Below are 27,558 nucleotides of genomic sequence, written 5' to 3' on the forward strand. Positions count from 1 at the left end.
TTCTTCTTTCCTTTAGATTAACAGAAGCAGAATTTAAATTTGATCGTTTGGAAAAGGATCCTTATGCTCTTGATATGCCAGTTAGGGCATTTGGCAGAGGTACAGTACTTTTTTAAATGTGCATCTTCTTGAAGTATGAAGAGATCATGACTCCATTTATGTATAAAAGCATAGCTGGTCTTTATTCATGCAGGGATCGTTTTTATTTCATTGACCTGTAGCAGCAACAGCATATAGTATTTTGATTCCCATTGTAATTTTTGTTCCTATTAACAATCTGTAGAGCATTTGAAAATTATTTAAAATGACTTTTTTTTTAAATTCCATGACTGATAATGAAGTCAAGAGGTTGACTTTTCTTTTGTCCCAAATTAGTTTTAAACCTAGGTGAGAAATGAACTATATGTCAGCCCATTAACTCTAACCTGTGAATTTTAGTATTTTGTTTTAACTGTTCCAGAGCACTCCCCATATGGACCCTCACCAATGGGCAGACCTTCGTCTGAAACAAGAGCTTTTCTTTCCCCTCCAACCTTATTGGAGGGCCCCTTAAGATTTTCACCTGTGCTTCCAGGTGGTGGAGGAGGAAGAGGTACAATTCTTAAATTTGAAAACTTAACTTTCATGGATTCTCTCTCCTCTTAGTCTATCCCTCCTTTCTTGGCAATGCATCTATCTGTAAAAGTATACTAAAAAGAACCCGGTTAAGAGTAAGCTTAAATTATCCATATAAATGCACTCTAGCATAAAGGTCAGGAAACAGAAGTATACAGTACCATTATGACTCTATGTTCCAAAAACCAGTGTCTTGGATCTAAAAATGCTCTTTTACGTGTGAAAGATGTATTCTGCTCATGGAAGGATTCTTAACAGCACCTACTAGTGCTTTTTGTGCATATCATGAAACTATCTATGCTTCCACTAGTGCTGTCCATCCATTTGTGGAACAGTCTATTTCCCCTAGTTTCTGCAGCTCATTACAGTAGATGGGTGCCCAACGCAAAACAAAAACAGAATAAAAGCATTTTAAAAAAACCTACTTTACTCTTAATTTTTTAAACCAACACTGCTCATCCATCTAGCTACTAAAAGTGAAGCCAGTGCCATCTTTCAGATTCAAGAAAGGGAGTTTGAAAGAGTAGGCCTTTTATATCATTGTAGCAAGAATATTTGAGTCTCTTTGTATTTTAGGCTGTTGATCTCAACAGAAAAAAACAAAAGAGTTTTGTTTTTAACTGATATGTATTGACAGCATGTGGTGAATAATCTCAGGAGCTGTTTCTTTTTGTTCTGGCTTTTGTTGGAGAGGATGGAAGAAATATGTCAATTTGCTGACTTGAAAGTGCAACTATACTCAGATAAATTCAGAGCCAGTACAAGTATAACAAAATAGGTGATAGACCAGCATAAATCAGCCAGAGTGAGTCAAACCTTAAAAGCTTCTCAACAGCTTCAATAATTAGAAATGAAAACGCTTTAATGTACAGTAGTTCAAAATAATGCCCTACTGGTTTAAAGCGTGTTTTCTCATTTATTCTTCTAAATGGGGGGGGGGGAATTCTCTAATCTTTTTCAGCTGTCTTCTTACTTTAAATATTAGAGATTTAAGGGAGGGGAGAATATTGCATTTGATGGGTTTGATCAAATTGCTTGGGGAAGGGGAAGCAGAATTGGGCTCTGAGGGAGGAGGAATCTCTGCCAAGATGTTGCCAACACTGATGAGGTTGATGAAAAGACCTTTAACGTTCTTTTTCCTCCCTTTGCCCAGTGAGAAGAATCAGAATATAATGTAGACTTTGTTTCAGGGTTCCTTCCACCCTCTTTCAAAGCAGCTGTCTTGGTATTTACTGTACTTTTGACTGACTGAACAGTTGCGCCCCTCCTGGAAAAAGAGCACAAGACTGAAATTCACCAAGGGAGCCATGTGTGTTATTCTACCACCTTTCAATGTGTTGGGATCTCGTGGTTTGGTACTCGGTGAAAACTGCAATGACAGATGTCTCAAGTGACTGAATCCATTGTAACTTGTTCAATTAGGATCAAGAGGACCGGGGAATGCCGGCATGTATGAAGTTAGTAATGAAAGAGGAGAGTTGCATTCTGACAGGTTATCTGATCCCCACAGACCACCTTCTGACACTGGATCTTTGTCACCTCCATGGGATAGAGATCACAGGATAATGCCCCCGCCTGCAGGTAACTAAACACAGCCCATCATTCTCGGACATTTTCTTTTTTAATGGCAATTACAAAATGAAATACTGCTGAGCTCCCTTTTGTTTTGAACCGTGCTGTGACCTCTGGAGGGATCATTGCCAGGGCTTTTTAGGTTCAAGTGTTTGATGGTGTACCTAAGGGATAGCAGCATATGCATGATATATATGAGTCTGATAACTGCTTAAAGATTCCAAGACCATATTGTATAGTTGATTGACCTTGATAAATGGGATAGATGTGAGATTTCCATCAGCTACTAGGTTTAGCTAGCTATCGCCCCATGTCCTTTAGTTTGCATATTCCATAACACAAGGAATATAAGATATAAGTTGTTAATAAGCCATCATTGAGTAATTCTAATAAAATCTACTGAATAAATTGCACTTTTTTATTGAATGGTAGGTCAGCTGTATAATGAGCAATCTCTTCCTCGAAGACCAGAAAGATTTTATCCCAGTCATCCAAACTCAGGAAGACTTTCAGGACCAGCAGAACTAAGAAGTTATAGCATGCCTTCATTTGATAAAGCAGGTAGGAACTGCTTTCTTTTAGTGCCCAAATAAAGGAGTTCATTACCAAATTTGGCTGCAGCAGTAAATAATCCTTTTCTGCTCAGAACTAAAGCCCAAAGAGCTTGAAATCCAAACACTCAGAGCACTTTCTGTTCTCTTGTTTGTAGCATATCAAAGAATGCCAGTAATGACTTTGGTATTTTGAAATTAATGTTCTTTGCTGTTTGTAATACCAAGCTGTAATCCATGTTTGTGATACAAAAAAAAAGAAAAGAAAAAAAGGCAGCACTCTCTCTATGTTAACTGGACTGCTATGCTTTGCTTACCATAAGTCACATCATTCCTTTATCTCCATTCAGCATCTGTGGTCACATGTGGGAAGGAATAACCTGAATTCATGCTGAAAGCAAAAAGCCTTTCATCTAAGACATTTGACCCAAGATCAGTAAAACATTGATTTAGACTTTGAAACAGACCTTGTTCTCTACAACCAGCATAGCGTTTAAACAATGCCTTTGGTGTTTACACACTGGTTGTTTTGAAAAGATAAATTTTCTTCCCTGAAATGATCATCTAGTAAATCTATACAGCAGCCTTGTCATTTATTTAACTTCAGTAGGAAAAACAATAGTTCAAACTGGTTGTGAGCGGGAATGGCACTATTTGTTTTGTTTTTTGAAGTGCACAAAAGTATCAATACAGTCAACACCTCTGTTTAGTAAATGTGCAAGAACATACGTTTCCACATCCATCTGTTCTTTGGAGGAAAACTGTTTTGGGACTACTTAATGCTAAAGTGCTTGTTGGGTATTTCTCCCCCACTTCCAGATGGACAAGCATCTGAGAATAATTCAGGAACAGACCTAAGTGGAAATGGAATAAGAGATCATCCCAATGACAGTGTAAGTAACAGACAAAAGACTGAGAAGATCAATTTCTTACTGAATCCCATTTGGTGCGAAAAAGGTTTGCCAAGTTTCTGCTGAATTTGACAGTTCTTTAAATTGATTTTACACAGTATGTATTTTGCTGCAGCATTATTATTACCTTGTGGGCATTTTCAATTACTGAAGACATGTTAGCTAAAATAATAGTTTCACGACTGAATTTATTTACAACCTGCAAGAGCAAGAAAGATGAAAGGACTGAAAAGAAAGGTAGTTGGAAATGAGTGGACTAGCTTTTCATCGCAGGGGTGATGTTGTGTCTTGCTTTAATGAACTTCCTACTTGTAGCCTTTAGTTTGGCTCCATCTCAGTCCTGTTAGCCTACATTCCTGACTTGGATTGGACTTCTGCTTTGATCTGCCCTCTTTGTAGCTTGTAAATCATAGCTTCTTTTCAGGCTTACGTGCTTTGACAAGTTTCTCAGTGGCTTGAAAAAGTGGCACGAGCTTCTTTCTAAATCTTAACTTGCCCACTTCCCTTTCCTCACAGAATACGCTCAATGCCTCGGATCAGTCTCATGCACCTGACAATGGAGGCTTTGGGCCTGGAATTGTGCCGCCACAACTGCCCTTACTGCGAGCTCCTCTAATGCCAATGGACCCAAGAGGGCCTTTCATGAGAAGAGGCCCTCCCTTTCCACCAGTGCCTCCTAGCGGATATGGACCTCGAGAATATTTCCCAAGGGATTTTGCTGGTTTGCCACGTCCTCTTCTGCCAAGTATGTTCTTGCTGCTCTTACATTATTTTTTCCCTAAAATAAATAATGAAATGCATTTCACAGGGAAACGTTTGGAAACCGCAATAACTTGAGGCACAACCCAGGAAAAATGAATTGCACCCAAGTTCCACTGAAATGAATGGGCTTAAGTTAGTCGAGAGAGCAAACCTGCTCCCACTGTCTCTGTTCCCATCAGCTTCATGGAGTGGGAAGGTAAGAAGGAGGACTCTTCACATAGACTCCTCCATGTGGACGGGAATCTCCTGCAATCAGCTGAGTACATGAAGATTCCCCCTCCAGACCTTCCCACTCAGTGTGTAAAGTTCTGCAGCTAGTAGTGGGAGAAGAGGCTAGCATGTGCAACTCTGGTCCTCTCTATATACCGGAAAGGAAGGCATCCGGTTGGGGAAAGCTCTTCTTTATGTTGGAGGTGAATGCCTGAACGGGTCTTGCTAACTTGCTGATGGTGCTCAATAACTTTTAAAGGACATTTTCCCAAGTTCGAAGCTGCGTTAAGGGAATTAATAACTACTTTCAGTGGAAGATATGATTAAACTTTACCTCGTAAGCTATTGTTAGAAAACCTAACAAGCCTTTCTCAGCGGCTGCACCCAGGTTTTAAAATACCCTACCTGGTGAGGCCCGTTTGGGCCCTCTAACTGCTTTGCGATGATTGATTAAAACATTGCGGTGAAACAACAACCAGTTTTATTATACGGTTGCTGCTGGACAAATTATTTCTATAAGGTAGACTTTCATTTTAGAATGCTCCTAGCATCCGAGCCGGTTTTCATTCCCGGTTAATTGTAAACCACTCTGAATGATGCAGATGTGTTAGAAGGGCAGGATATACATTTTGTAGAATAAATAAATTTGGAAATTCTCTGCTCCAAGTGCTACTTCTGTTGTCAGATGAAGAGACCAGTGCTAGCAGAATCTTCCACGGCAAAGGGGCCCGTGAGTTAGGCAGTCTAGATGCCATAGCTTCCCTTATGAAGTTGGCCATGGCAACAGATAGTCAGTCGTTGAACCCCACATCACATGAGCAGCATTTCCCTTACACAACAGGACTTCCCCCTCTTTTTCTCCTCCTGCAGCTCCCTTCCCTGGGTTCCCTCAATGCTCCAAAGCAAGTGTTGGGCACATGTGGGGCCTGCAGAGGTGAAGAGAATCCTGTTGTACAAGGAAAATTTCTGTCCCACTTGCACATGGAGGCTCCTGGATACCTCAGTGGGCATTATTGAAGTATTAACTATTAACATTTGCTGCCCCTTCACCATGGAAGGCAAGCATCTTCCATGGTTATATAGGCATCTTGAACTAGTATTGTTGAGAAGCTTTCTAATGTCTTCCTTTATTCTTGCGTATGGGTTACAGCTGCTGTTGATTTTAATGTGTGTGCGTGTTTGTGAGTATTCAGTGTCAAATCTGTAAGAAAATAGCTCCATTCTGAATACTAACCCAAACGGGCTTTGATCATTCTCTTTAAACAGTGAGAGGTCCATTTCCTGTGAGGCCTTATTCTCAATACCCGCCTCCAAGGGCTGGGTTTTTTCCACCACTGCCACCTGAGAGCAGAAATGAAATGCCTGCTGAGTTAGCACATCCGTCAACTGCATCTTCTGCAACTCCTCAAGAATCACAACAAGAAACTTGACTCTATTTTGAACTAGCTCTATCCTTTTCCTCTCAAGTCAGTAATTTGCTGTTAAGTAGCTATTGTTACTTAACTGACTGTATTATTGCTCAAATTGAAGCTTAATAGGATAATTCTCAGGAGAGTGCCCTGTAAATAATGGTCTAACTGTGAATAAATGGATTTTCATTGTACAGCAGTAACTAAATTATTTTTAATTTGCATATCTAGGAGATGTAAAAATTTGTACCATGTAAGAACTCTCCCATTGTTTTGGTCTCATAGAAAATATTTGCATGTGAAGAGAATACTTGTAACAAAAGGCAATGTGAAAAAAATTAAATGGATTTAATAATTTTTGGCATTTTGACTCTTCAGTGAAACAAGTATCTCTGCTTTTTTGTTTTCTAAGGGTAGAGCACATGGGTTTAGAACAGGGTTTCCCAAACTTGGGTCTCCAGCTGTTTTTGGACTACAGTTCCCATCACCCTGGACTACTAGTCCTGCTAGCTAGGGATGATGGGAGTTGTAGGCTAAAAACAGCTTGAGATCAAAGTTTGGGAGACCCTGCTTTAGAAGTTACACCTCCTACATAGCCACTGCTATTGGTCTGAATTCACAGGTATTAGGTAGGGAAGTGGCCTGTTATAGATGGGGTTGCACTCACCTGGGAAAAGCAAGTCTGTCCTTTGAGCAGGGGTGGCAGTGCTCCTGGATCCAGCACTGTCACTGAAGATTCAGATAGATTTGGTGGTTAGGAGGAGTGCCTTTTTCCAGCTTCAGCTGGTTTGTCAGTTAAGACCCTTTAACAGAGATTACTTAGCCACTACTCCATCCTCTGGTCTCTTCCAGATCAGATTATTGCAACGTGATGCTATGTTCTACAAAAGCTGCCCTGGTTGCTAGCTTCTAGGCCCGATTCAAGGTGCCCACATTAGTGCAGAGGGAAGTGAGGGGCAGATAGGGCTCATCAACCTGTGAGGGTAAACCCATTGAGAAAACACTGGCCCTAAACTTCTGCTGCCTTGTGTGACATCTTTGAGTAAAGAAAAGGCTAAGGAGTAAACCCTATACAAATCCATATGGTTGGATGGCCTCTTGTATGCCTCCTTACATCAACTTGTGCAGCCACGTTAGTGCCAGACCTATTTCTGGTTTTTTGGACCACATCAGCAAAGCCAAAGGGAGGGTCTTGTCGCTTGGGTAGCCCAGGACCTTCATACACACTGCCCAGGCTTGCGCCCTGGGGAGGTCATTTCAGTGCTGCTAATGCTGCGGTTTGACTTCACCCCTTGGAACTGCACTCATTGTTGAGAGACGGATGGATGCCAATATCATTAGTGTTTAAAGTCTTAAACTATTTGGGTTCCAAATACCTGAAAGACTGCCCTACAGACCTCTTGCATGAGGGGGTCCTCCTGGTAGCATTGTTTGGCAGGTGGCAGCCTGTTTCCTGTGGAATTCCCTCCCCAGAGAGGTGCATGTAGTACCTTCATTTCCTATATGCTGAAGATGCACCTGGGTGTGCTGGTCTTTTGACACCAAAGATATGTATGTTATGATCCATCCTATTATTCCGATTATAAATTCTTTTAACCAATTTCAATACTGAATCTATCCTGGAACCTTTGGGTCATTTCACACTTTTAGAGTTCTCTTCATTATGAGGTGCAAGTGGCTCTGTCTGTCTTGCCTTTTAAATGGACACTGAAGACATTGTGTTTTGTTGAAAGGCTGGTGTATACTGAAGTCTTAATTGCTGTTTTTCATTTTTCGTCCACTATTTGAAACATTAGATAGTACTCAACACTAGTTCTACTCTCACTGAAGTTAATGGACATGCTTAACTTAATTAATGAACTCAAGTAGGATTTGATTGAATACAACTCTTTGCGAGGTGCCTTGCATTCAATATGACCTCACAATTTGACTTTCCCTCCCCTCATCCACATGTTACAAGTGCACCTGCCTCAGACACCACAGCTTGTTAACAGCTTTAGTGGGTTTTTTCCTGTGTTGCACCAAAAGCAGGCCATTAGAACATCTTTGTTTCAACTTGTGCATTTCCATACTTTTCTGCGAGTTATGTAGGCTTAGGGAGCATTCATTAACCATTAAGAATGAAAAACTTAAAGGGAAGCTGGTTCTGCCATTTGCTGATACAGGTAAGTGCTAATTTACTTGTAACATCATGATCTACCTATGCCATGTGGCCCACAAGTCAAACATTTTGAAGGGTTAGCATTACACATTACACATGCATAGCTGAGGTCACAAAGCAAAGAAAAGCTGCTTTCGAAGGCAGGGGAATTTTAGTGCGCAAAAGCAGCTGGAAGTGGCTGATTGCCCATTCCTAGTCACTCCAAGTAGGTTTTCCTTCTGCGTTCAAAGACAGGATCCAGGTTTCAGATCCATGTGTTTGCTTGTAACTGTTAGCCCCTTAGTTAAATTGATCTCACAAGAGCAGTTAAGTGTGTGGTTGATTCTTGTACTGATATCAAGGGTATGTACAAACACTTAGCTTTTGCTGGATTGTATCCTAGGTGCGGGGGACGCGGGTGGCGCTGTGGGCTTGCCGATCGCATGGTCGGCGGTTCGTATCCCCGGAGCGGGGTGAGCTCCCGTCTCTCGGTCCCAGCTCCTGCCCACCTAGCAGTTCGAAAGCACCTTTAAGTGCAAGTAGATAAATAGGTACCGCTTTATAGCGGGAAGGTAAACGGCGTTTCCGTGTGCTGCGCTAGTGCTGGCTCGCCAGAGCAGCTTCGTCACGCTGGCCATGTGACCCGGAAGTGTCTCCGGACAGTGCTGGCCCCCGGCCTCTTAAGTGAGATGGGCGCACAACCCTAGAGTCGGACACGACTGGCCCATACGGGCAGGGGTACCTTTACCTTTACTATCCTAGGTGCAGGGGTTGCAAACCTGTGGGTCATCAGTTATTGAACTACAGCTCCCATCAGTCCCACCCAGGATGCCTGCCCCATGTTCAGGGTTGATGGTAGTTATGGGAAGATACCACATTAGCCACCCGTGTGTGTGTGTTGTGTTGAACTATAAAACATGAAGGAACTAGTAACAAATTTCAAGGGGGGAAATGTAATTTTGTCACACAGAACAAGCTGCTGTTTGTCCATCTACCGTATAGTCACCCAGAAAGTACAGCAATAAGAATAAATAGATAACATGTAAAGCCAAAGGCATGGTAAGTGTTCACAGTCTATTTAATAGTGGGACATGGATATAAGTACTACACAGTTGTTGCTGTTTTAGAACACATTCAATTTTGATATAAGCATTTGCTACGGGAGGGATTTGGGCTTTCCATATTCTACACTTTTAAAGATTTATTCTGCCAGTTTAAGCAAACAATATCAAATTATGATAGCTGGTCTGGTCTTCTACTTAGCTTGGTTTCCTAAAAAAAATTGTTCATAAAGCATTAGCCAAATAAATGTCTGACTTACTTCAGAACTCAAGGCTTTCTGGATTTAAACAGTGGAAACAAGCAAGATAGTTTTCAACGAAAAGTGTGATTTGTTCAGTGCTAAAACTACCATGCTGATATAATAAAATATTTTTCCATGATCAATTTTAATGCTTTATTCATTGATTAAAAGAATATACATTTAACATAAACCATACAACATCAGTCATCAAGTCAAACACTCAGCTGGTTTCCTTACAATTTCTGTCAGGAGTTACTTTAGTCTGATCACATTTATAAGATAAAATCTCACCACATCTGGCATTCACACACACTGTGCCAGTGGATTCACTCTACTGATGTACATATAAAATCCGCATGGTATGTGCTCACTGGAGACAAAACAGCGCACACCTGTCAAAAGGTCATTTTAATATAAGATGGTAAAACCATTTGTAAAACACATATAAACTTTTCCATAAATAGAATCATATCTGGACATCTGTTGCATAAATTGTGTTTTCCAAAGCTTACAATATGGCAGCCAGGTCTCAGCACTGCTGGGCACCCACGTTGGCCACTTAACTTTATTATTGCAGACTGTCCTTTAACATTAAATGCACAACATTCGTACCACTTAAAACTTGGGTCAGGTGGAAGTCTCACAGAGACCACGTCTGTACCGCGGTTGCCCTGAAACAGTTTAAATCGGCTTTTAAAGCCTCTCAGATATAACAAGATTTTAAAACATACTTCATGGAATGTTCTTCATGCATCATAGCAGCTCATACCTGTGATAGAACAAGGTTTGTATTATCTGTTTTCCTTTCTTTCCTTTACATTCACTATTCACAGTGAAACAGGTGCATGTTTAAGAGTTCTGAGGTTGCTGACTGAGCCACAGCACAGCTGTGTACCACAGGTCGAAATTCGACCTTATATATTACAATCTAGCAGTATCTGGCTGGCCAAAAATTGGCCTGCCCCTGCCAGCATGTGGGCACTTCTTCGTTTTAAATCTATTCTTTGGCAGCTGACACAGGCGCTGACAGAGAAAATCCAGTGACTTAGTTGCTAGGGATTTCACGACTAATGTTTGTTTGCAAGCAAAGTAGACTTAAATTTATATCTTTAAATCATTATGGTTTTACCCCATCGGAGTGTAGAGACTTGACGTTTCTTTTTAAATCTGGGCCCAAAGCTAACTTGTACGGAGAAGCTGACAGACCACAAGAAAAAGAAGCTACAATTAATTTACAATGAAACTACGATTGATAGCTTTCAGAGTCAGGTAAGCATCTGAAGAAGCTATACTGTGCAAGAGACAACTGCTTCATATTTAAGGAGGAGATTGCAGAGTGGCAATATTTCATGCTCCAGATATTGTACATGAAATCAAAGCAAAGGTTTACAGTAAATGGTATTGGATAGTCCTGATTTTTCTCTCTTTAAAAAAAAAAAAGCTTTAAGTAGCATGCTACTAGTTTACATGACAATGACTGCATTCAAAACCACTGGGCTATGGATAGTAAAAAGATTTTTGGCTCCTGAGCACAAAAACTCCGACAATAGTAAAATCAGTGAAGTTGCAGAGTTACTCAGTACAAAAAGAAAGTTAGCCGGCAACCTCAGACAACCTTCAGCCACATCTGAGTTTTGCTTTTTTTTTTTTTTTGTAGACAAGTCCATTAACCGTGAAAGCCCTAAACGTTGCCACTTTCAGCTTCTAAACCAATACCCGACTACGTTCTTTGATCAAGAAGTAGAATATACATATATAATTCTATATAGCTAATACTGATTAAACACAGCACAAGAGGGGTTAATTCACACTACTGAAAAACATAATAGGACCCTACTTGCATATGTAACCACAGGAACTGTAAATAAAGAGAACTAAATGCCTTCACTGAAGCTTTGCATTTCTCTGTAAAAATGACGAGTTGGCTCAGTAAAGACACTGAGTAATTCTATGTCCATGACTGCGTGCCAAGGTCGGCCCAATCCAAGGGATACCTGCTCAATGAGATTGTGCACCGGATCCACATCCTGATCGGCCAATTCACCTTGGTCAAAATCAATGCTTTCTTCTGTGACTTCAAGCACTTTCAAATCAGAGCCACGAAGACGAGCAATGGCAATCAGGTTGTGAGCCCAAACAGTATAACCTGAAACACAAAAAACCAATTACTAATTTTTAGGACTTTGTCTTTCTTCCCTCTCCCTCCCCACCCTACCCCAAAGGTAATTCAATATTTTACAGCCTCACAGCTAACGTCTCCCTATTTAGCAATTTTCCTAATGAGGTTCTTTTCAAGAAATCACCCCAGTAATTGGTCAGTTTACTTACTCGGTTAACTAAAAAAGTGAATATTGCTGCAGCTTCTTTTTGTATTTAATTTTTGCGGGGCTGCCTGTTTTTCCTTGCCCAATAAGTCCGGGCAGATGAGTAAGGAAATGTCTCATGGTATTTCTTGGTGGTTTTGCACCATGATATGTATGTACCATAAAGGCTTGTGTTAAAGGAACCAATAATCGTAAAATATGTCGGGTGTAATACAACTTTGACGGGGAAGCCAGTAATGCCTGACTAAAGTAAAGACAATCCAACAGTGCAGGAACTTATTTTCCTACCAATTAAGGGTTGTTGGGTTGTTGTTTTTTGGCAACTGTGAGTCTTGTGTTCTGAAGGTAGTAACAGATTCCCACCGTATAATCATGTTTATATGCACAGCGTATCCTAGCCTGAAGCCAGAGGACAATTTATTCCCTGCCCCAACACCCAACACTTTGGGAATTCTCCCAAAACCTGGAGAAAAATACTTGAGTGGGAAATCTAAAGGGCATACCCATACCCATATGAATGTGTAGGTTTCTAAACTAGCAGTGTTTTGCCCCTATGTAATTGCCTACCATGCACTGCCAGAAGAGAGAGCCTTGTGCACCTCCAGGCCAATAAAACCAATGGGTCTTCGGTTCGGTTGTCGCTGAGATCTGGGAAGCCAGACATATCTATCACATCATTCATTAGTATGAAATGAGTGAGGAACTTATCATACTGCCTAGATATGAGATCAACAACAGCTCCTGAAACGCAAGTGATGTAGCTGTCGAAGTGAATCCTCTCCAGTGGGATACTGGGTTTAAGAATCCTTAGCATGTCATCGCTCTTGATATCAAAAGCCATTATATAGACCCGAAGATTAGTGCTGTTGCGTGTCAGTGCCTTCCAATCTTCGTCTTCTGGCATATTTTCCAGGGACTTGTGCATTACGGAAATATTGTGGACCAGAAGAGACAGTCGATGCAAAGGCACATGGTTACTATCAGCCAGGACTCTTGCCATTTCTGCTGTAAAATCACAGAAATCCAAGGCGAGTGAGCGAAGACTGACAAAACGCTCCAATTCAACCGCAGTGATAAGAGTGGTATTACCAGGGATGTGGTTGTCCAGTAAACTCAGGTGTTCCATAGTGTTGGCAATAGGATTTGAGAGAGATGACAATGATGTGGGTGTTACGATTTGTAGCATAAACCCGCATGACAGCCATTTCAGTTGCCTGCTGTTACCCAATATTTCTTCAAACAGCTGCTGTATTCTGCAAGAAGAAACAGACGCAACCGTCTTAATCTTTTATAGTTTAATTTTTTAATTCTGAGCCAAGTTCAATAGACAAAAAAGCAACAAAGCTTTACACCTTTAATGCAAATGGTGTTGCATTAGAAACACACTGGCTGTAGCAGGGGTGGGTGGGGTGGTAGTGAAGGAAAGATAGAACACCCCATTGCACTTGCTTTTTAAAGTTCTGTTGTCTTCCTTTTTGTTTTAAACAAATATAAAAGAAAATTCATTTTGCCCTTTTGGAACTGTGCATGCTAACTTGTTTTGATTCTCTTCCCCACATTTTGTAACTAGCATATGTGTAGGGTAGCTACCAATTGCTAGAAGTGCTAGAGAGCACAGCGTGGTGGGTTCAATAGTGCTTGTATCTACTCACTGCATCAGCACTTTGCGTATCTCATTCAAATGATACTCCAAAGGGAAAATCAGGACTGATTAATGCTGTATATGCTTGGACATCATTCAGCTTGACACTTGATTTGAAGCCAAATGGCGGGAGTGATATTTGATTATATGAAAGCTCTATCCGTGATGCTTGTTCCACGATAACCATTTCTCACATGCGAGTCATGACTTGGTACCACATTCAGAGTGATGGACATCTGTATGTAACCTATTTATACCGGCTGATGAAAATAATGGGGGGTAGGAAGTAACTTGCATCTTACGCTTATTTTACTTATGCAATTGCAACTTTGGTCGGCGGGGGAAATAAATATCTAACTGGAGAGTGGAGGAAACCCATTCTCCATTCATTTATTTTCCCCCACCCACCTGTGCAAAGCTGTGATTGCTGGTTTTAGAACAGCAGCTCTGGCAGAATCCAAACAACCCTCCATTTTGCCGGGGTGTGTGTGTGTTCCAAAGGGTTCCTGGCTTTATGCATTTTTGCATAAATGTGTGGACCCCTCACGTAAGATGTGAGTTAACTGTACCAGAAACCTTTCTTCTAATTAGCAAGTACAACTCTGATAATGATGAGCATTCTAATCCCACCCTTCCACCAAGGAGCTGAGGCCAGCGTACATAGTCCCCACACGTCTCATATTTTACTCCTGAAGTTAATTGTGAGAATAGTCAGGTTAATTGTGTCTGAAGCAGTATGAAAGTTGCTCAGTTTTTTTGCAAAATGCATCTGCTTTTAGCAATGTGGCATGGGTAGCATAAAGTTTATACTGAGAATTGCTGGATGAAGATACTGATATAGCAGTTCCTGGCACCCCTTCTTGCTTTGCTTAAAATGATTTGTCCTAAAATGTGAATTTTGTAGGAGAAAATCTCCCAACTATTGCAAATAGCTTGTTTTTAGAGTAATCATGTTCTGAGAAAAGATGTCCAATTTGCAAAGGAAATTGCAACAACAAAGAACGATAGACACTGTGAAACCATCAGCCATTATTTTCAGTACTAAATCATCAGAGAAGACAATGGATTATATTCTAAAACAGCACATTTACAACACACACATCCCATTTCTTTAAACTGCAATACTGTAACAATATATTTTGGACAACTTACTGCTTAATCTTTTTTCCATCTGGATCCACTTTGCTGAGGTGCGTATTTGATATACTTCCATGTTGTTGCAGAATGCTTATATCACCAAAGAGACTTAATTTCTGGAGATTCCTATTTGGAAGGGGAAAGTGTCAAGTCAGAGGCTTTGCATTAGAGGAGCATTTGAAAATAGCTCAAGCTTTTGTGTTATATGAGCCGCAATCCACACGGTAACACTATAGCCTTCCAGCACATGAAATCTAGAAACTAGTTGCCCCTTCTAACCAAGGTACATTTGAATGACCAAGCTAAATAGCTTTACAATACATTTAAATTTGTTCAAAACTAGAAAAGAACCCAACATAATTCCGTCACAATATAGTGAATCTTTTTTCTGAATCACAGTATACTAGAAATAATCCTCATGAATATAGACAGTGGTAAGGAAATGGTTATATGTCTGGTATTAATACAAGTGGACATAACATTGTAGAGGGGCTTGCAAAATATATACCAGAATGAAATCTCCTGTACCTAGGGTCACTGGGTGCAGCTATTTGGGACTTGCCATGCTAGTGACAGAGACTGTATAGAACCTATGATGTAGATGTGCTTTCTTTGCATGAACCTGCTTATTTTCTTGGTTTTTTTCCACCCAAGAATAAAATGCCTGAATATAAAGGATGGAATGGAAAAGCCATCTAACCAGATTTCCTTCTAGCCCGCCTTCACAGACTGCATCACTCTCCAGGTTATGTGGTTATGTTTTTAGCAGTGTTGCGACATTTTTGGTAATTTCTATATTGTGTGGCTCAGGCATAAACACGATGCCCTGCCTAATATTTACTTAGAAGCTCTTGGATTCTCCCAGGTACAGATTAGATAACTTGCCAGATCTTCACAGAGGACAAAGTAAAAGGCAGCAAACAGCAGCCATTCCCTAGATTATTTTCAGTGAAGCTGACTAATAACAGCTGTTTCCAAGGCCATCATACTTAAAGGTACATACACAACGTATTTGGAGACAAGTTTATAGTTCAATACATACAGCCTTTAATTTATTACCTATACTAATGCTTCACTGAAAATCATGTTTAAATATTTCAGCGTGTACACTTTTGCCTCCCATATTATTCTAAATTCTCAATTCTGCTCCAGCCTCCTCTAGTTTGGTGTTCTGTAGGCAGCCAAGTAAAACAATTTGCTCACTTTTGCTCCCATAGATGTACAGTATTAAAAAGAAAACTGTTGTATAAACAAGTCTGAAGAAGCATTCACCAAGCTGGTACCCTCCAGATGTTTTGCACTACGTTTGGAGGACATCAGGCTGGTCTATTAAAAACCATTTACTACAAGTAGCCCCTGCTACCCACTCAACAGTGGTCTAAAAAGCAGTAAAGGAGAGCCAGGTTTCTTCCAATTAACAAAAGCTTGCTTGTCTGGTTGTAGCAATTCATATTCCTATTAAGAGACTACTAGATGAGTGGTTAGCTATAACCCTGAATTTGAATATTGACTTTTGATCATAAATTCAACCTGAAGCATAAGCACTCTCTGTAGAAAATTAACTATGTTTATGTCAGTTCAAACCTATCTTTGGCAGGGTGCCACTCAGTTGGTAGCTACTCAGAGTTGTCATAATGTATTGTGCAGAGATCCGAAAACTAGTCACATACAGCAAAGTTCATGCCTCAAATACGTCAATATTTTGAGTGCATCATTTATTTTCAATATGCAAAACACAGAGATTGCTTTCCAAAGGATTTTCTAAAGGGTCAGCTTTCATACCTGATCTCTATGCTCCGCTTACAGAATCAGGCCACAATAATGTGAACATTTTAATTAGAAGCAGCAGTGAGCACCCAAGAACATCAAGCAGTATTGCTATTTTTAGCTCTGCAGCCAAAGACTTCTTGCCTCAGGTACCGTAAATTCTAAAAGAACAGCATTGTCATTTGAAAGTTGTGTGTAGTTGCGTAAGCTGTACATGCTGCACAGCTGAAAGCCAGGCTAGTCCTTATAAGAGGGCTACAGCTGCCACTCTCTCTTGTAGCATCGTCCAACACATAAAATGCATCACACAAAAAATCACTATGCTAACCCATCTGCCAATGCTGTGAGGCAAAGACCGGGAGATGAGCAACACAATAGGATGCCATGTGTTGTGTTGGATGCTATAAGGAGGAGTGGTGGTTGCTGCAGGGACGAAGATAGTAAGCCCTCACATACCAATTCACGTGAATAACTAATCAAAATATCTGGGGTCAGTTGCTTACTTTAACAATCTGGCACTATCTATTCTACACACACCTTTAGCACAGTGGGCACTGCTTGCACATCATGACTTGAAGTGTGTGTGAACGCATCTGCCCGTGTATGTGAGAAAGAGGGAGAGAGAGAGATTAGGTATCACAGTACACACTTCAATCCTATATACATTTACCTGGAAGCAAGTCTCACTTTTAGCGGGGCTTACTCCCAGGAAACTATGCACAGAGGGATCCAGGCCATACTCTGCAGACATGCTATTACATTTCCATTCATTTCATGCACAAGGCTTCCACCAGCCCATCAGAAGCCAGAGCCCAGTCAATCCCACAGCAGTAGCAGCAGCAGCAGCAGTGACAGCTCCTGGCGCCAGGCTAACTTGATGAACTTTGGATCTCCTTCAGTCATGTGTTATCATGAACTGTAATGTCCTAAAAATACATGAGCAATTTAGTAATACCCATTAAACCACTGTGTAAAACACAGCATTTTTCTAATGTATGACATTAGCTCTAGGGTTTATGCACAATTGTTTCCAACCTGCATTAAGACTGCGTTTGAGCTTTAGAGCAATTTATGGAATTGCTTGGAGAACCTTGTGTTCCATATTATGTCCTAGATCCTTCAGAAACTATTAATTCTTCCCAGCCTTATTTTATATGCTGCACTCAAGCAAAGCCATTAATTCTCTGTTCAGCAACTAATTTTCAGAAGCCATATTTTCAGTTGAGCAATGGCCGAAAGGCCTGCAGTGTGGGCTCTGCTTGGACCTACACGAGCAAAATTAAAGCGAATGCGCTCTTCAGCATCCTCTTCTCCAGCACAATCTACGTCAGAAACTTTGGCACTCTATGCACCTTCACTGCTCACTGCTATTTCTTTGTGCTTTGGCTTGTACACAGGAGTAAACAGTTTAGGTGCACAATGAGATAAAGAGGTCTGCCCAAGTTTATTCTGTTTGTAGTGTAGAAGACATGTGCCTCACCCAGGAAGAAAATGGCTGACTACACCACAAGAGCACATGGTCCTGTCTGAGACATCCTGGTGACCAGGGGCTGTGCAAGGAGCCAGGCAGAAAACCTTTAGAAACTAAATTTATTCACTAGGCCACCATTTGTCTATTCACACGTTTAACTTTTAAAGTATAGTCCATGCTATACTTCTTTGTCAAACAGAATATAATTTGCTAGATTTATCTCATTGCCACCTAGTCCACAACAGAAACACATCTAATGTTATAGAGTGGTCTAGTATGTTCAAACTCTGACATACTGCATTGTGATTTATTTTACTTTTGTGGTTGGAAGAGCCAGATGCAACAACTTGCCTGTGTAGTGTTAGTGCATTGGCAAAGACTAAAAGTAGTCAATGCAACCATTTTAGCTACACATTCATGTGCACTGCGGTTTCTGTGAAATACAGTTTCGGAATACAATACCAAGCTATGAACCAGAGAGAAAACTAACACCTACTAGCTATCAGAAAGCAAGTACATAGAAGAATATAAAAAGTAAACAAGTCTTGCCACAACAGATACTGCTGTGGCAAGACTTTCCACAAAGGCGGGATTGGAAAGATGCCCCAAACCTTTATTAGCGAAACTAACATTTTACTGACATCCAAAATATCTACCAATTAGAGGAATACGTACATGTGTAAAATGTTGCCTAAAAATATTAGCAACCACATCACAGTTCCCTCATGTTCGTAGGTGGAAATCTGTCAAATTTCACTAGTATTATATCAGACAGTGAAGAGGTTTCTCAATAATTTCCCACATACTTAAAAAATTATAACAGTAGAATGATTACTCTTTTTTAATCAGTGTTTCCTTGGGAAGAAAGTTTTTTAAAAGTTTAGGGATCTACTACAAATTATTTAATGGCTTAGGTAATGCCTTAGATAGGAACATTGGGGCGTATCGTTCACCACTCTATCTGCCATAATTGCTGCATTTTCCACCTCCTCAATTATGAACTGTCTTCCACTGAACACGTAGAAGACAAGGAGGAAACTAAGACAGGCTGCTTCCTCCAGCCGGGTGCTGCATTTTCACATCACAGTCCTGACACAGTGGCTGCTCAGAGAGGGCGATGTCCAGGCTCCTAAGTATTGACCAGTTTCAAAATAGGCCTGTACTCTGGAGGCTGTACACTCACGTCAAAAGCATATTTTATAACTGCAATTTCTGAGAATCCCTGGGGATCTTGTTGCAGTTTAATAAAGGCGAAATTAAAAGATTGGCCTCTTTTGCTCTATTGTTATTCAAGCTGTCAAGCAAACATCAATGACAGGGTGCATTTTGCTCTTTTTTTCTGAATTTAAGCTTTCATTAAAAAAAACAAAGCACCTACCTCTCAAATGCATTAAGTCATTTATGGTAGGGGGAATAGAGTTACTCAGACGTAGCAAACAGGACAGCTCCACTTTATCTGCCCACACTATGCCATGGAGAATTGCACTGTATCATATGAATTTCCAGCTAAGTATACTGTGCTTTTTGATGTAGCTCTGTCCATTTTTAGCAGTGAGCCTTGCTCACGCTGTATGTCATGATGCCACTGCATTATGTGGGTGGCATTGCAGCCAAGAAAGTTATCATGGTGTGAACTGCAAACAGGGATGTTCTCTGAAGGGTTTTGAACAAGATAGTTATAAAAACATTATCAGAAGTCAGAACCATTAGTAAATGTAAATCATGAGTTTGTATTCCCAAACCTGAGAACCACTACATTGTTCTCTCCTATGGAGAATATAGGTTCTTCACTTGAACAGAAGAATTTAGCTTCCTCCCCATGCCACTCCAAAATTCTAATCAGAACACAAACGTTTCGAAGCATGGGACTATATTTCCTTAGTTTCCAGGCTGTTATGTTCTTGATTAGTTACAATAGTCACTTAAAGTTGACTTTTTAGGCTCTGCACTTCAGGCCATTTGTGTTTGACAAAGACATACTGTAGGTTTTGAAGAGATTGTAAATTTTATCACTGCCTGTTATGTAACTGAAGAATAAATGAGACAGTCAGAAGCAACATCAGCCTCGGCCACTGGATCATCAACCTAAGCATATCTCCTTCATTTCTATTTTTTTCTCTCCAACTGCTTGATGAAGAATATTTTGCTTGCAAACCATTTTGAATAACTAGCTGGTGCAATAAAATATGCCATTTTAAATCATGCTGTGTGAAAAACAAAGCCACCAACTCTCTGATCTCATACAGCGATGACATGGAAATTTCCCACTACTCTGTAAAATACTGAAAATCTCTCCAGAACAAGCAATCTTGCTATGCTGATCAGTAAATGTGCCTCCGGTGTGCCCTTTTTCTTTCAAGAGTTCAATGACAGAAATAAACGCCTTATCTTTCAGAAGCCTATTTGCTGCATAATGCTGAACATGCTAATATGCCGCTTTCTTTCCTAGCTTATTCACCTCCTTTTCAAGCCTATTCATTTTTATTACACAGATGCTCTAACAAGTTAACATTACTACATAATTTATCTCGTACAGGTCAAGAGCAGGCGTATTTCCCCAGAAACCAAATGTGACAAAAGAAGATAACCAACCAGCAGGCATTGCAGATGGAGGAAGAGAAAGTAAAGCAACAGGAAGAACTAGTTTAGTATCTCTATTTCAGACCTTGAAAATATTTGAAACAATTCAAAACAGCACCTTTTCAAGGTGCTATGAAGAAACTAATTATGGAGAACAAATAAAAAAAAATCAGTTTAATACCACTGCACCTGCAACCAAGGAGAAGGAAGAGAAGGCCTCAAAGGATATTATTATTTCAGGGCCTCAAAAGATAAGGCTATTTCATCCTTTGATTTCCTACCCCCCACCCAGTCTTAAGTATGTTTACATGGAAGAAGTTAAGACATACAAGAGCAAGGTCTGATTGCCCACTCTCCAAATCACACACACAATCACTTAGTTATTTCATAGTTTGTGGCAAAGGTTTCACAGGATATAGGGGTGTGCATCAGTTTCAGAAAAATGGTGAAGCCAAGTGGGATGTCTGGGAGGAGGTATCCAGTACAAAAGCCCCTGGATGTGCTAGTCTACTATGGATGAGTTGCTATGACTGCAAATTTCACCTACTTCTATCAAAAGGGGCCAAATTAGAGCCATTTGAATTCCCAATCTTGGAAGGGTGGGGGGCAAATGGAACTGATTCACTCTCCTGAGCCAAACTGAGTTGTTTTATAAAGTGCCAAGCTTTGGGATTCAAACCAAATATTATGGTTGGTGCACACTCCTAACAGGAAGTAACTAAAAAAGAAGATTCCATGGGGTCTCTAATTATCTGTGGCCTTTTAGAAGTGGGTGGGATATTTAAAATTTTAATCATCCGCTTGCTTTTTATGTATCTATTGGGAGAGTTGGGCTATAAATCAGTTTGAGTTGCCTTGGGCAAGATAAAGTGACTAACAAATTCAATAAATAACAACAACGTATGAGCTTGAGGCTCCATCTCCAACACCAAACAATGGTTTGTTTGTTATATGTGAACTGACCCCACTGTTATAACAGAATTTACTTCAGTAAGACTATTTAAAATTGCAATCTACTAAGGAGATCCACATATAGAAGCAGGCTTTCCAGAGCAGATTTCTTTGCTGGATGAGGATTGTGCATGCAACAAGGAACTGGATGTTCAGATATTCTTGCTGAATGCCCACATCCATTAATGAAGGCTATGCATTATGGAATGTGAATTGTGTACACAGTGCCCAACTCATATGCAGCACAGATGGAATGTGGATAGGCACCAAACACATGCAAGCTCTATCAGCACTGTAGAGTGGGAAAGATCCTGAGATTTTCCATTCATCTAGGGATGAAATCAAGGCAGCACATCCCCATCCATTACCTGAGACAACAGTACATGATCATTACTCAACATGATCGTTACTCAACACTAAACAGAGAATAGTCTTAAAACTCATGATGCAGCTGAAACTAAGCAAGCCTGGCCCTGTAAACTGGGAGGCTGCCCAGGAACCACATGCAATTTGCTCTTTGAGGAGTAGAGCATAAGCGAAATAAAGACAACTTCTTGGGTGCGACACCTTACTTACAGCACAATCCTCCGTATTAATTCCAAAGTGAATTCTACGGTTTTTCCACAGGGCTTATTCAGGGGAACATGTGGTTAGACTTGCAGCTTTAAAGGTTTATTCAGAAGGTGTTGTCGCAGAACAAAGCTGCTGCAACAATTAAGTATTTTCCTCAATAAATTCTGAAAGTTAACCGCGGGGGTAGGGAGAGTTCTGCTTCACTAGGAGAAGGAAAGAGTCAAACGTATTTGCTGGATTTAGTTAATGAACTCTCAGAATGGTTCTGCCAAATGAAACACATTTCCTTCTACTTCTCAAATAAGCGTGCATGTCAGAATTCTGGCAATATTTGAGTCGTGTGCGTTCAACAGCACAGGACCAAAACATACAGTTCAGACACTACTTTTTGCTCACACCCTCGTCTAGCAATCCTTTCTAAAGGATCATGCTCTGGCTTATTACCATAGGAACGAAGTAATATGAAAATGCACATAATGAACCCTGATGCTCTTTTTGTGTAAGGAAAAGCAACTTCAGATGGAGAAAGTCTTGTGCAGAGATGCAACAGGGTGGGTTTACTCTTTCATTATCAACTATTTTTTTCTTTCTAACTCAACACTTGAGCTGCTTTCCCCCCTCTGTGGGGTTCCAGGAATAAATTTATGGTGGTAAATATGCTTCTAGAGCATTTATATGCAACACATAGTCTACTCTTTAAGCTACCTGATCATTGACATACTAAGACAGCCTTGTAACTAAGTCCACTGGAGTTAATAGCCTGTAAAGTAAAACCACTACTAGCCTGCTAAAAAGCTAGTAGGCTGTGTTGTTATGCTGCTCAGAGGAATAAAAGCCTCTTCCCCAGTGGTGAGAACAGAAATGAAGTGGGTTGGTGGTGCCTGGACAGAGCAATCCATCCCTCTTTAGCCAGACAACTAATTAGCCGCATGGAATTCCTTGTTGCCTATGGTCACAAGGCAAGTTGTTAAGATACAAGGCTGACATAGAAGCTTTGCATGTTTGCTGGTCCTTTCAATGGGGTTGTTTACATAAACACTTTAAGGAAACAGGATTGCCTCTGCAATCTCAACCAGCTGCAGTTAGAATTACTGGGGTCAACTTCTACAGAATTCTTATTTTGCCTAGCTGGTAAAGAAATAAGGCTATATAAATAGAACTGGAGAAATGTTTTATGCAAGCATGGCCTCAACTGGTAAGCAACAGGGATGTTCAAAAGGAAAACCAGCAGACAGTATGCAGGATCAGCCACAAGATACAAATAGCCCTTGTAATGCCATCATCTTTACACTCTTCAGATTCTGCAGGATTGAATAAGAAAGCCCATGAAGTCATCTATGTACCATGATTAGCTAACAGAGTGAAAGGGAGGGTAAGTCCTATAAGAAACTGCTGAGGCCCAAATTCCCTACAGCTTTAATAGGCTGCTAGCTTGAGAGGGGCTCATCGAGCCTGCCACACCCTTGTTGCAGACCTAGCACTTCATCAGTCTAATGGTTTCCTATTAATTTGTCCAGGCCTGCTGCTAGTGATGCTGGTTAGAGTTGGGCCTTAGTGTTGCTGTTTTTATAATAGGTGCATGATTTTATTTTGTTTTGTTTTTTATATAACCATATATCCTGCAGTGTGTGCTGTATTGTAAGCCTCTCTTCTAGATGACGGACAGGGTATCAGCTCAAAGAAAGGACTTTGCTGCTCTCTCTTTCTGGTTCTTGGCTTGTTACTTTTCATGCAGATTACCTCCTTCCCTGAAGCAAGCAGCTGCCTTTTCCACAGGTGAGTGTAAGAGTGTCAATCATTGTCTCCAAGTCTAACCTACATCACATGGGTGCTGTGAGGATAAAATAGGGAGAGGAAGAACCATGTGTGTTACACTGAGCTCCTTGGGAGCAAGGTGGGATTTAAATAAATGTAATAAATATGCAAAAATAAAAAGTGACAGAAAGGCCCCACAGCGGGTCACCTAGTGAGCTCACAGATGAGGTGAAATATGAACTGCAATTTCCTGGCTGCCATGAAAGTGAACTGCAATTTCCTGGCTCACAGCGCACATACTTGAGTGTTTCAGTATCCACATGACAAAAGCTGGTCACTGTAGCACCCAACAGAGTGAGACGGAATTTGGAAATCTCTGAAAAAAATGGCCACAAATCTGATCTTGGCTGCTTCAGATCTTATCACATCGTTTCATTGACATATGGTTGCTGTACCAGTTGCAGCAGTTTAATTTTCTGAGATGTGTGATCTGAACAGGATTTTCTTACTGCAAATCACTTAAGATGTGCAAACTATAGTCTATTCTATTGTGCAGAACTGGCTGTAGGAAAGAGTGATGAGCACAGCATGGACAACTGCACAATCTTTTCTTGAAAAGGACATTTCATTCTGTAGTGGAGCAGAGAGAAACAAGAGTAACACAAAAGGAAACAAAAGGAAACAAATAGCTCTGGAACATTACTGATCAACTTAGATTTCTTCATTATATGACCTTGACAGAATGGGAATTTTGGAAGTCTTGAGGAAGAATGCAGAGCTAAAGGCTTACAAATGCAAAATATGTTTATGCTATTTTTGTGATATACAAATGACATGAAAAACTTGGTATACTTATTTGTAAAACATTCTTGTTTATAAAACCCAATTAAAAATGCAAAATATGTAACTAACTGTGACACCTTTGTTGTATGACAACAAACACTAGAGTCACTGGAAAGGAAAAGATATCACTTTGGATCAGCTGGTATTGCTCCCTTTAAAAAAGAAGAAAATGTTCTTTAACTGGTTTCCCAATTATGTAACAGCCTATAGCAGAGCAAATTATTAATGTGCCCTGCTGCTGGCTTCAGAATAGTACACTAACAGTAGGTGTTCTAGAACGGACACCACAAAGCCACTGTCTCCCATTTTGAAGGATTTAGGCACTAAAGAAGTGACATGTTAGCTGACGAATGGTTAGTGTTTCTATCAGTCAAGAAACCAAAAGCAACTGTCAGGTTTTCCTAGCAGCTTATGACAAAAAGTATTATGAGCCCATCAAAACAGGGGGCACAGGGCAAATAACAACTGTCTCAACAGCTCCCTGTTTTTGGTGACAGCCCAGGGCAGGTACTTGACGTGCGGAAGGTAGTGAAGCTACCTATCCAGAAACACTCCTCTCCACAAGGATCCCCCCCAACCGCAGCACTTTTGGGTGGCGACGTGCAGACGTGTGTTCCTTCATGTGATGTTCCCTTAGAGTTGCTCCAGAATGGCTCCTTCCTCGCCGCTCACACATCCCTCCCCCCCCCTCCCGGCGCGCACAGCAGGAGTAAGGTATCTTTAAGTGGATGCGTGACAATCGGGAATTCAACAGGTGCAGCTTCCCCCACCCAGTAATAACTCAATCGGCTGAACTTCAGGCAGATGTTAGAAAGCACATGAACCTTTGAAGAGAGAGAGAGAGAGAGAGAGAGAGAGAGAGAGAGAGAGAGAGAGCGCTCCTGCTTCCCAGCTACCTAGCTGGGAAGCAGAAGGCTTTGCAACTCTCTCTCCCGCTTGGCGTGTGTTTGCATTGGCGTTAGTACGTGCGTGTGTGTGTGTGTGTGAATGTTAGTTAACGCTGGCTGGCCTCCCACCACGCCGTCCTACCTGTTGTTGCGGACGCTGCTAAGCACGCAGAGTACGAGCTCCAGGTAGGTCCTCAGCAGCTCCAGCCAGCGAGGGCAGAGCTGCGCTTCTCCCTCCGCCGCGGCCGCCGCGGCCGCCGCTTCCTCGCACACCCCGCTGGCGCCTCCTCCTCCTCCGGCTCCTGCTCCGCCGCCTCCGGCTCCTCCGCTGGGGTAGTTGTCGGCGGCGAACTGGACGCGGAGCTCGCGCACGAACCAGCCGCACTTGCGCATGAGGAAGTCGAGGCGCGGGCGCTCGGCCGGGCAGACGCGCAGGCTGAGGCGCAGCCGGGGCCACAGGGCCGGGTAGAAGAGGCACTCTCGCCAGTGCGAGCAGGCGGCCGAGGCCCGGAGCCGGTCCGGGGCGGCCAGGAACGAGAAGATGTGGACCACCAGCTCGCTGGGCAGGGAGCCGGCGCCCACCGGCCCCCCACACACCGACGACATGGCCGGCCCAGCCGCCGGCGGCCGCAGCCCCGAGCCCGGCCTCGGCCTCCCCTCCGGCTCCTGCGACAGAAACAACAACATCAATGACAAGGCGGAGGGAGGCGGGGCGGGACCGGACGGGACTCTGCTGCTGCTGCCGCCGCTGCCGCCGCCGCCGGAGCCAACCACTGCTCGCAGCCGCAGGGGGAAGGCGAGATGTACCATTGGGCTCCCGGGTTGGGTTGTCGGGGCGGGATGGAACGCACCAACGCGCCGAAAGGGAGGGAGAGGCGGAAGCGGAGCGTACCAAAGTGCGCTCAGCCGGCGGGGGTGGCGGGGAACTGTTGCTCTCATGACTCAGCGCGCGGAGAAGGGCTGGCGTGGCTGATGGATGCCACCTAACGAAAGTTTCGCGGAGGAGGGGGAGCGCGGCGCGATAGCCGACCTGGATTTTTCCTTTGCAAGGCCGCGGGGACGCTTAGAAGAACAACGGGAGGCGCTGCCGCCTAGGAGCGCCTGCACAAAGTCCCCCGCGCGGCGAGGAAGACGCCCGGTGTTTCTGCATCTTTCCAAAATTCGAATATCGCCCTCCTGTTAAAATGAAGCAGTTTATTCCAGGATAATTTTAAGGGCTGGAATAGGCAAGCACCTAAGTGAAGTTTATTTTTTATTTTTCCTTGCCAGATAAGAGCAGAGGGAAAATATTCTCCCTGTCCTCTTTCATTTGTATCAGAGGCATGAGCATGACTAGTGTGCAAAATAACAATTTTGTTCACAGTGCTGGTGCTGACCTTCAAACCCCAAAATGGCCTCACCTTGTATACACAAAGGAGTGTCTCCATCTGGACACTGAGGTCCAGCTCCCAGGGCAGCCTGATGGTTCCCTCACTGTGAGAAGTTACAGGGAATCAGGCAGGGGGGCCTTTTCGGGAGTGGTGCCCTCCCATCAGATGTCAAGGAAATAAAGAACTATTTGACTTTTAGAAGACATCTGTAGGCAGCCCTGTTTAGGGCTGTTTTTAATGTTGATGTTTTGTTGTGTTTTTGAATCTGCCCACAGTGGCTGGGGCAACCCAGTCAGATGGGCGGCATATAATTCTACCGCTTTGTGGCCAGAAAGGTGAACAGAGTGCTCTAGATGGAAGGAACCAAAGGCCACTTTGGCAGCCCTTAGCTGAAGAGCAGAACCATTTCCTGGCCATCTTCCCACAGAATATAAATCACGCGTCCTCTCACACAATCTGTGACTCTCCAACTTTCAGCTCCCATCATCTCCAGTCAGCATGACAAATGGTCAGGCACGATGAGAGTTGCAACCCAGGGACATCTGTGTCTCAGGTTCTTCCACTCCTACACTTACATGACACCATGATCTTGGGCAGAAAACCCTAGCACACCGCTAGCAGTATCATTTGTCAGCTGCCAGTTCCCAAAATCCTGTCACTTTCTTTTGTGACCAAGAAATAAACCAGGCTGCCAACGTGCAATTGAAAGAACACAGCGATGCGGGGGGTCACCAGGAGCATGGAAGAGAGGAAGGGATTTCAGCTCAGTGGTATTCCCAAGTGAC

General features: G+C 42.1%; 2 protein-coding genes across 8 annotated transcripts in view; one reads left to right on the forward strand and one right to left on the reverse strand.

The window, feature by feature from the left end:
* MIA2 (MIA SH3 domain ER export factor 2) overlaps positions 1-6,385 on the forward strand; it is a 51,242-nt gene extending 44,857 nt beyond the window's left edge. For 5 of the 7 annotated variants that reach the window (XM_083608685.1, XM_083608688.1, XM_083608689.1 and 2 more), the window contains 7 exons: positions 17-99; positions 461-592; positions 2,038-2,196; positions 2,620-2,748; positions 3,558-3,631; positions 4,166-4,394; positions 5,888-6,385. In XM_083608685.1, coding sequence (XP_083464811.1) covers positions 17-99; positions 461-592; positions 2,038-2,196; positions 2,620-2,748; positions 3,558-3,631; positions 4,166-4,394; positions 5,888-6,051 — 970 coding nt within the window. In that variant the 3' untranslated portion in view covers positions 6,052-6,385. The remainder of the gene's footprint in view (positions 1-16; positions 100-460; positions 593-2,037; positions 2,197-2,619; positions 2,749-3,557; positions 3,632-4,165; positions 4,395-5,887) is intronic. The other 2 variants (XR_014546895.1, XM_083608686.1) reach the window with 2 other exon arrangements.
* Positions 6,386-9,230: 2,845 nt separating this feature from the next.
* FBXO33 (F-box protein 33) lies at positions 9,231-26,228 on the reverse strand. The gene is made up of 4 exons (XM_083614619.1): positions 25,546-26,228; positions 14,592-14,702; positions 12,365-13,050; positions 9,231-11,619 (listed from the first exon to the last, which is right to left on the reverse strand). The coding sequence occupies exons 1-4, from the start codon at positions 26,211-26,213 to the stop codon at positions 11,348-11,350; spliced, it is 1,737 nt and encodes a 578-aa protein (XP_083470745.1). The 5' UTR covers positions 26,214-26,228; the 3' UTR covers positions 9,231-11,347.
* Between the last annotated feature and the right edge of the window lie 1,330 nt (positions 26,229-27,558).

The sequence above is a fragment of the Podarcis filfolensis genome (genome assembly GCF_964270895.1).
Source record: "Podarcis filfolensis genome assembly, chromosome: 1".
Lineage (NCBI taxonomy): Eukaryota > Metazoa > Chordata > Lepidosauria > Squamata > Lacertidae > Podarcis > Podarcis filfolensis.

What these genes read in the sequence shown, in the direction of transcription:
- FBXO33 (XM_083614619.1), bottom strand. Translation starts at nt 26,213, where the DNA reads ATGGTACATCTCGCCTTCCCCCTGCGGCTGCGAGCAGTGGTTGGCTCC. An exon ending in GATGGAAAAAAGATTAAGCA is followed by an intron (nt 13,051 to 14,591) that starts GTAAGTTGTCCA and finishes TTCTTCTTGCAG; the next exon opens with AATACAGCAGCTGTTTGAAG. An exon ending in CTCTCTTCTGGCAGTGCATG is followed by an intron (nt 11,620 to 12,364) that starts GTAGGCAATTAC and finishes TTTGTGTTTCAG; the next exon opens with GTTATACTGTTTGGGCTCAC.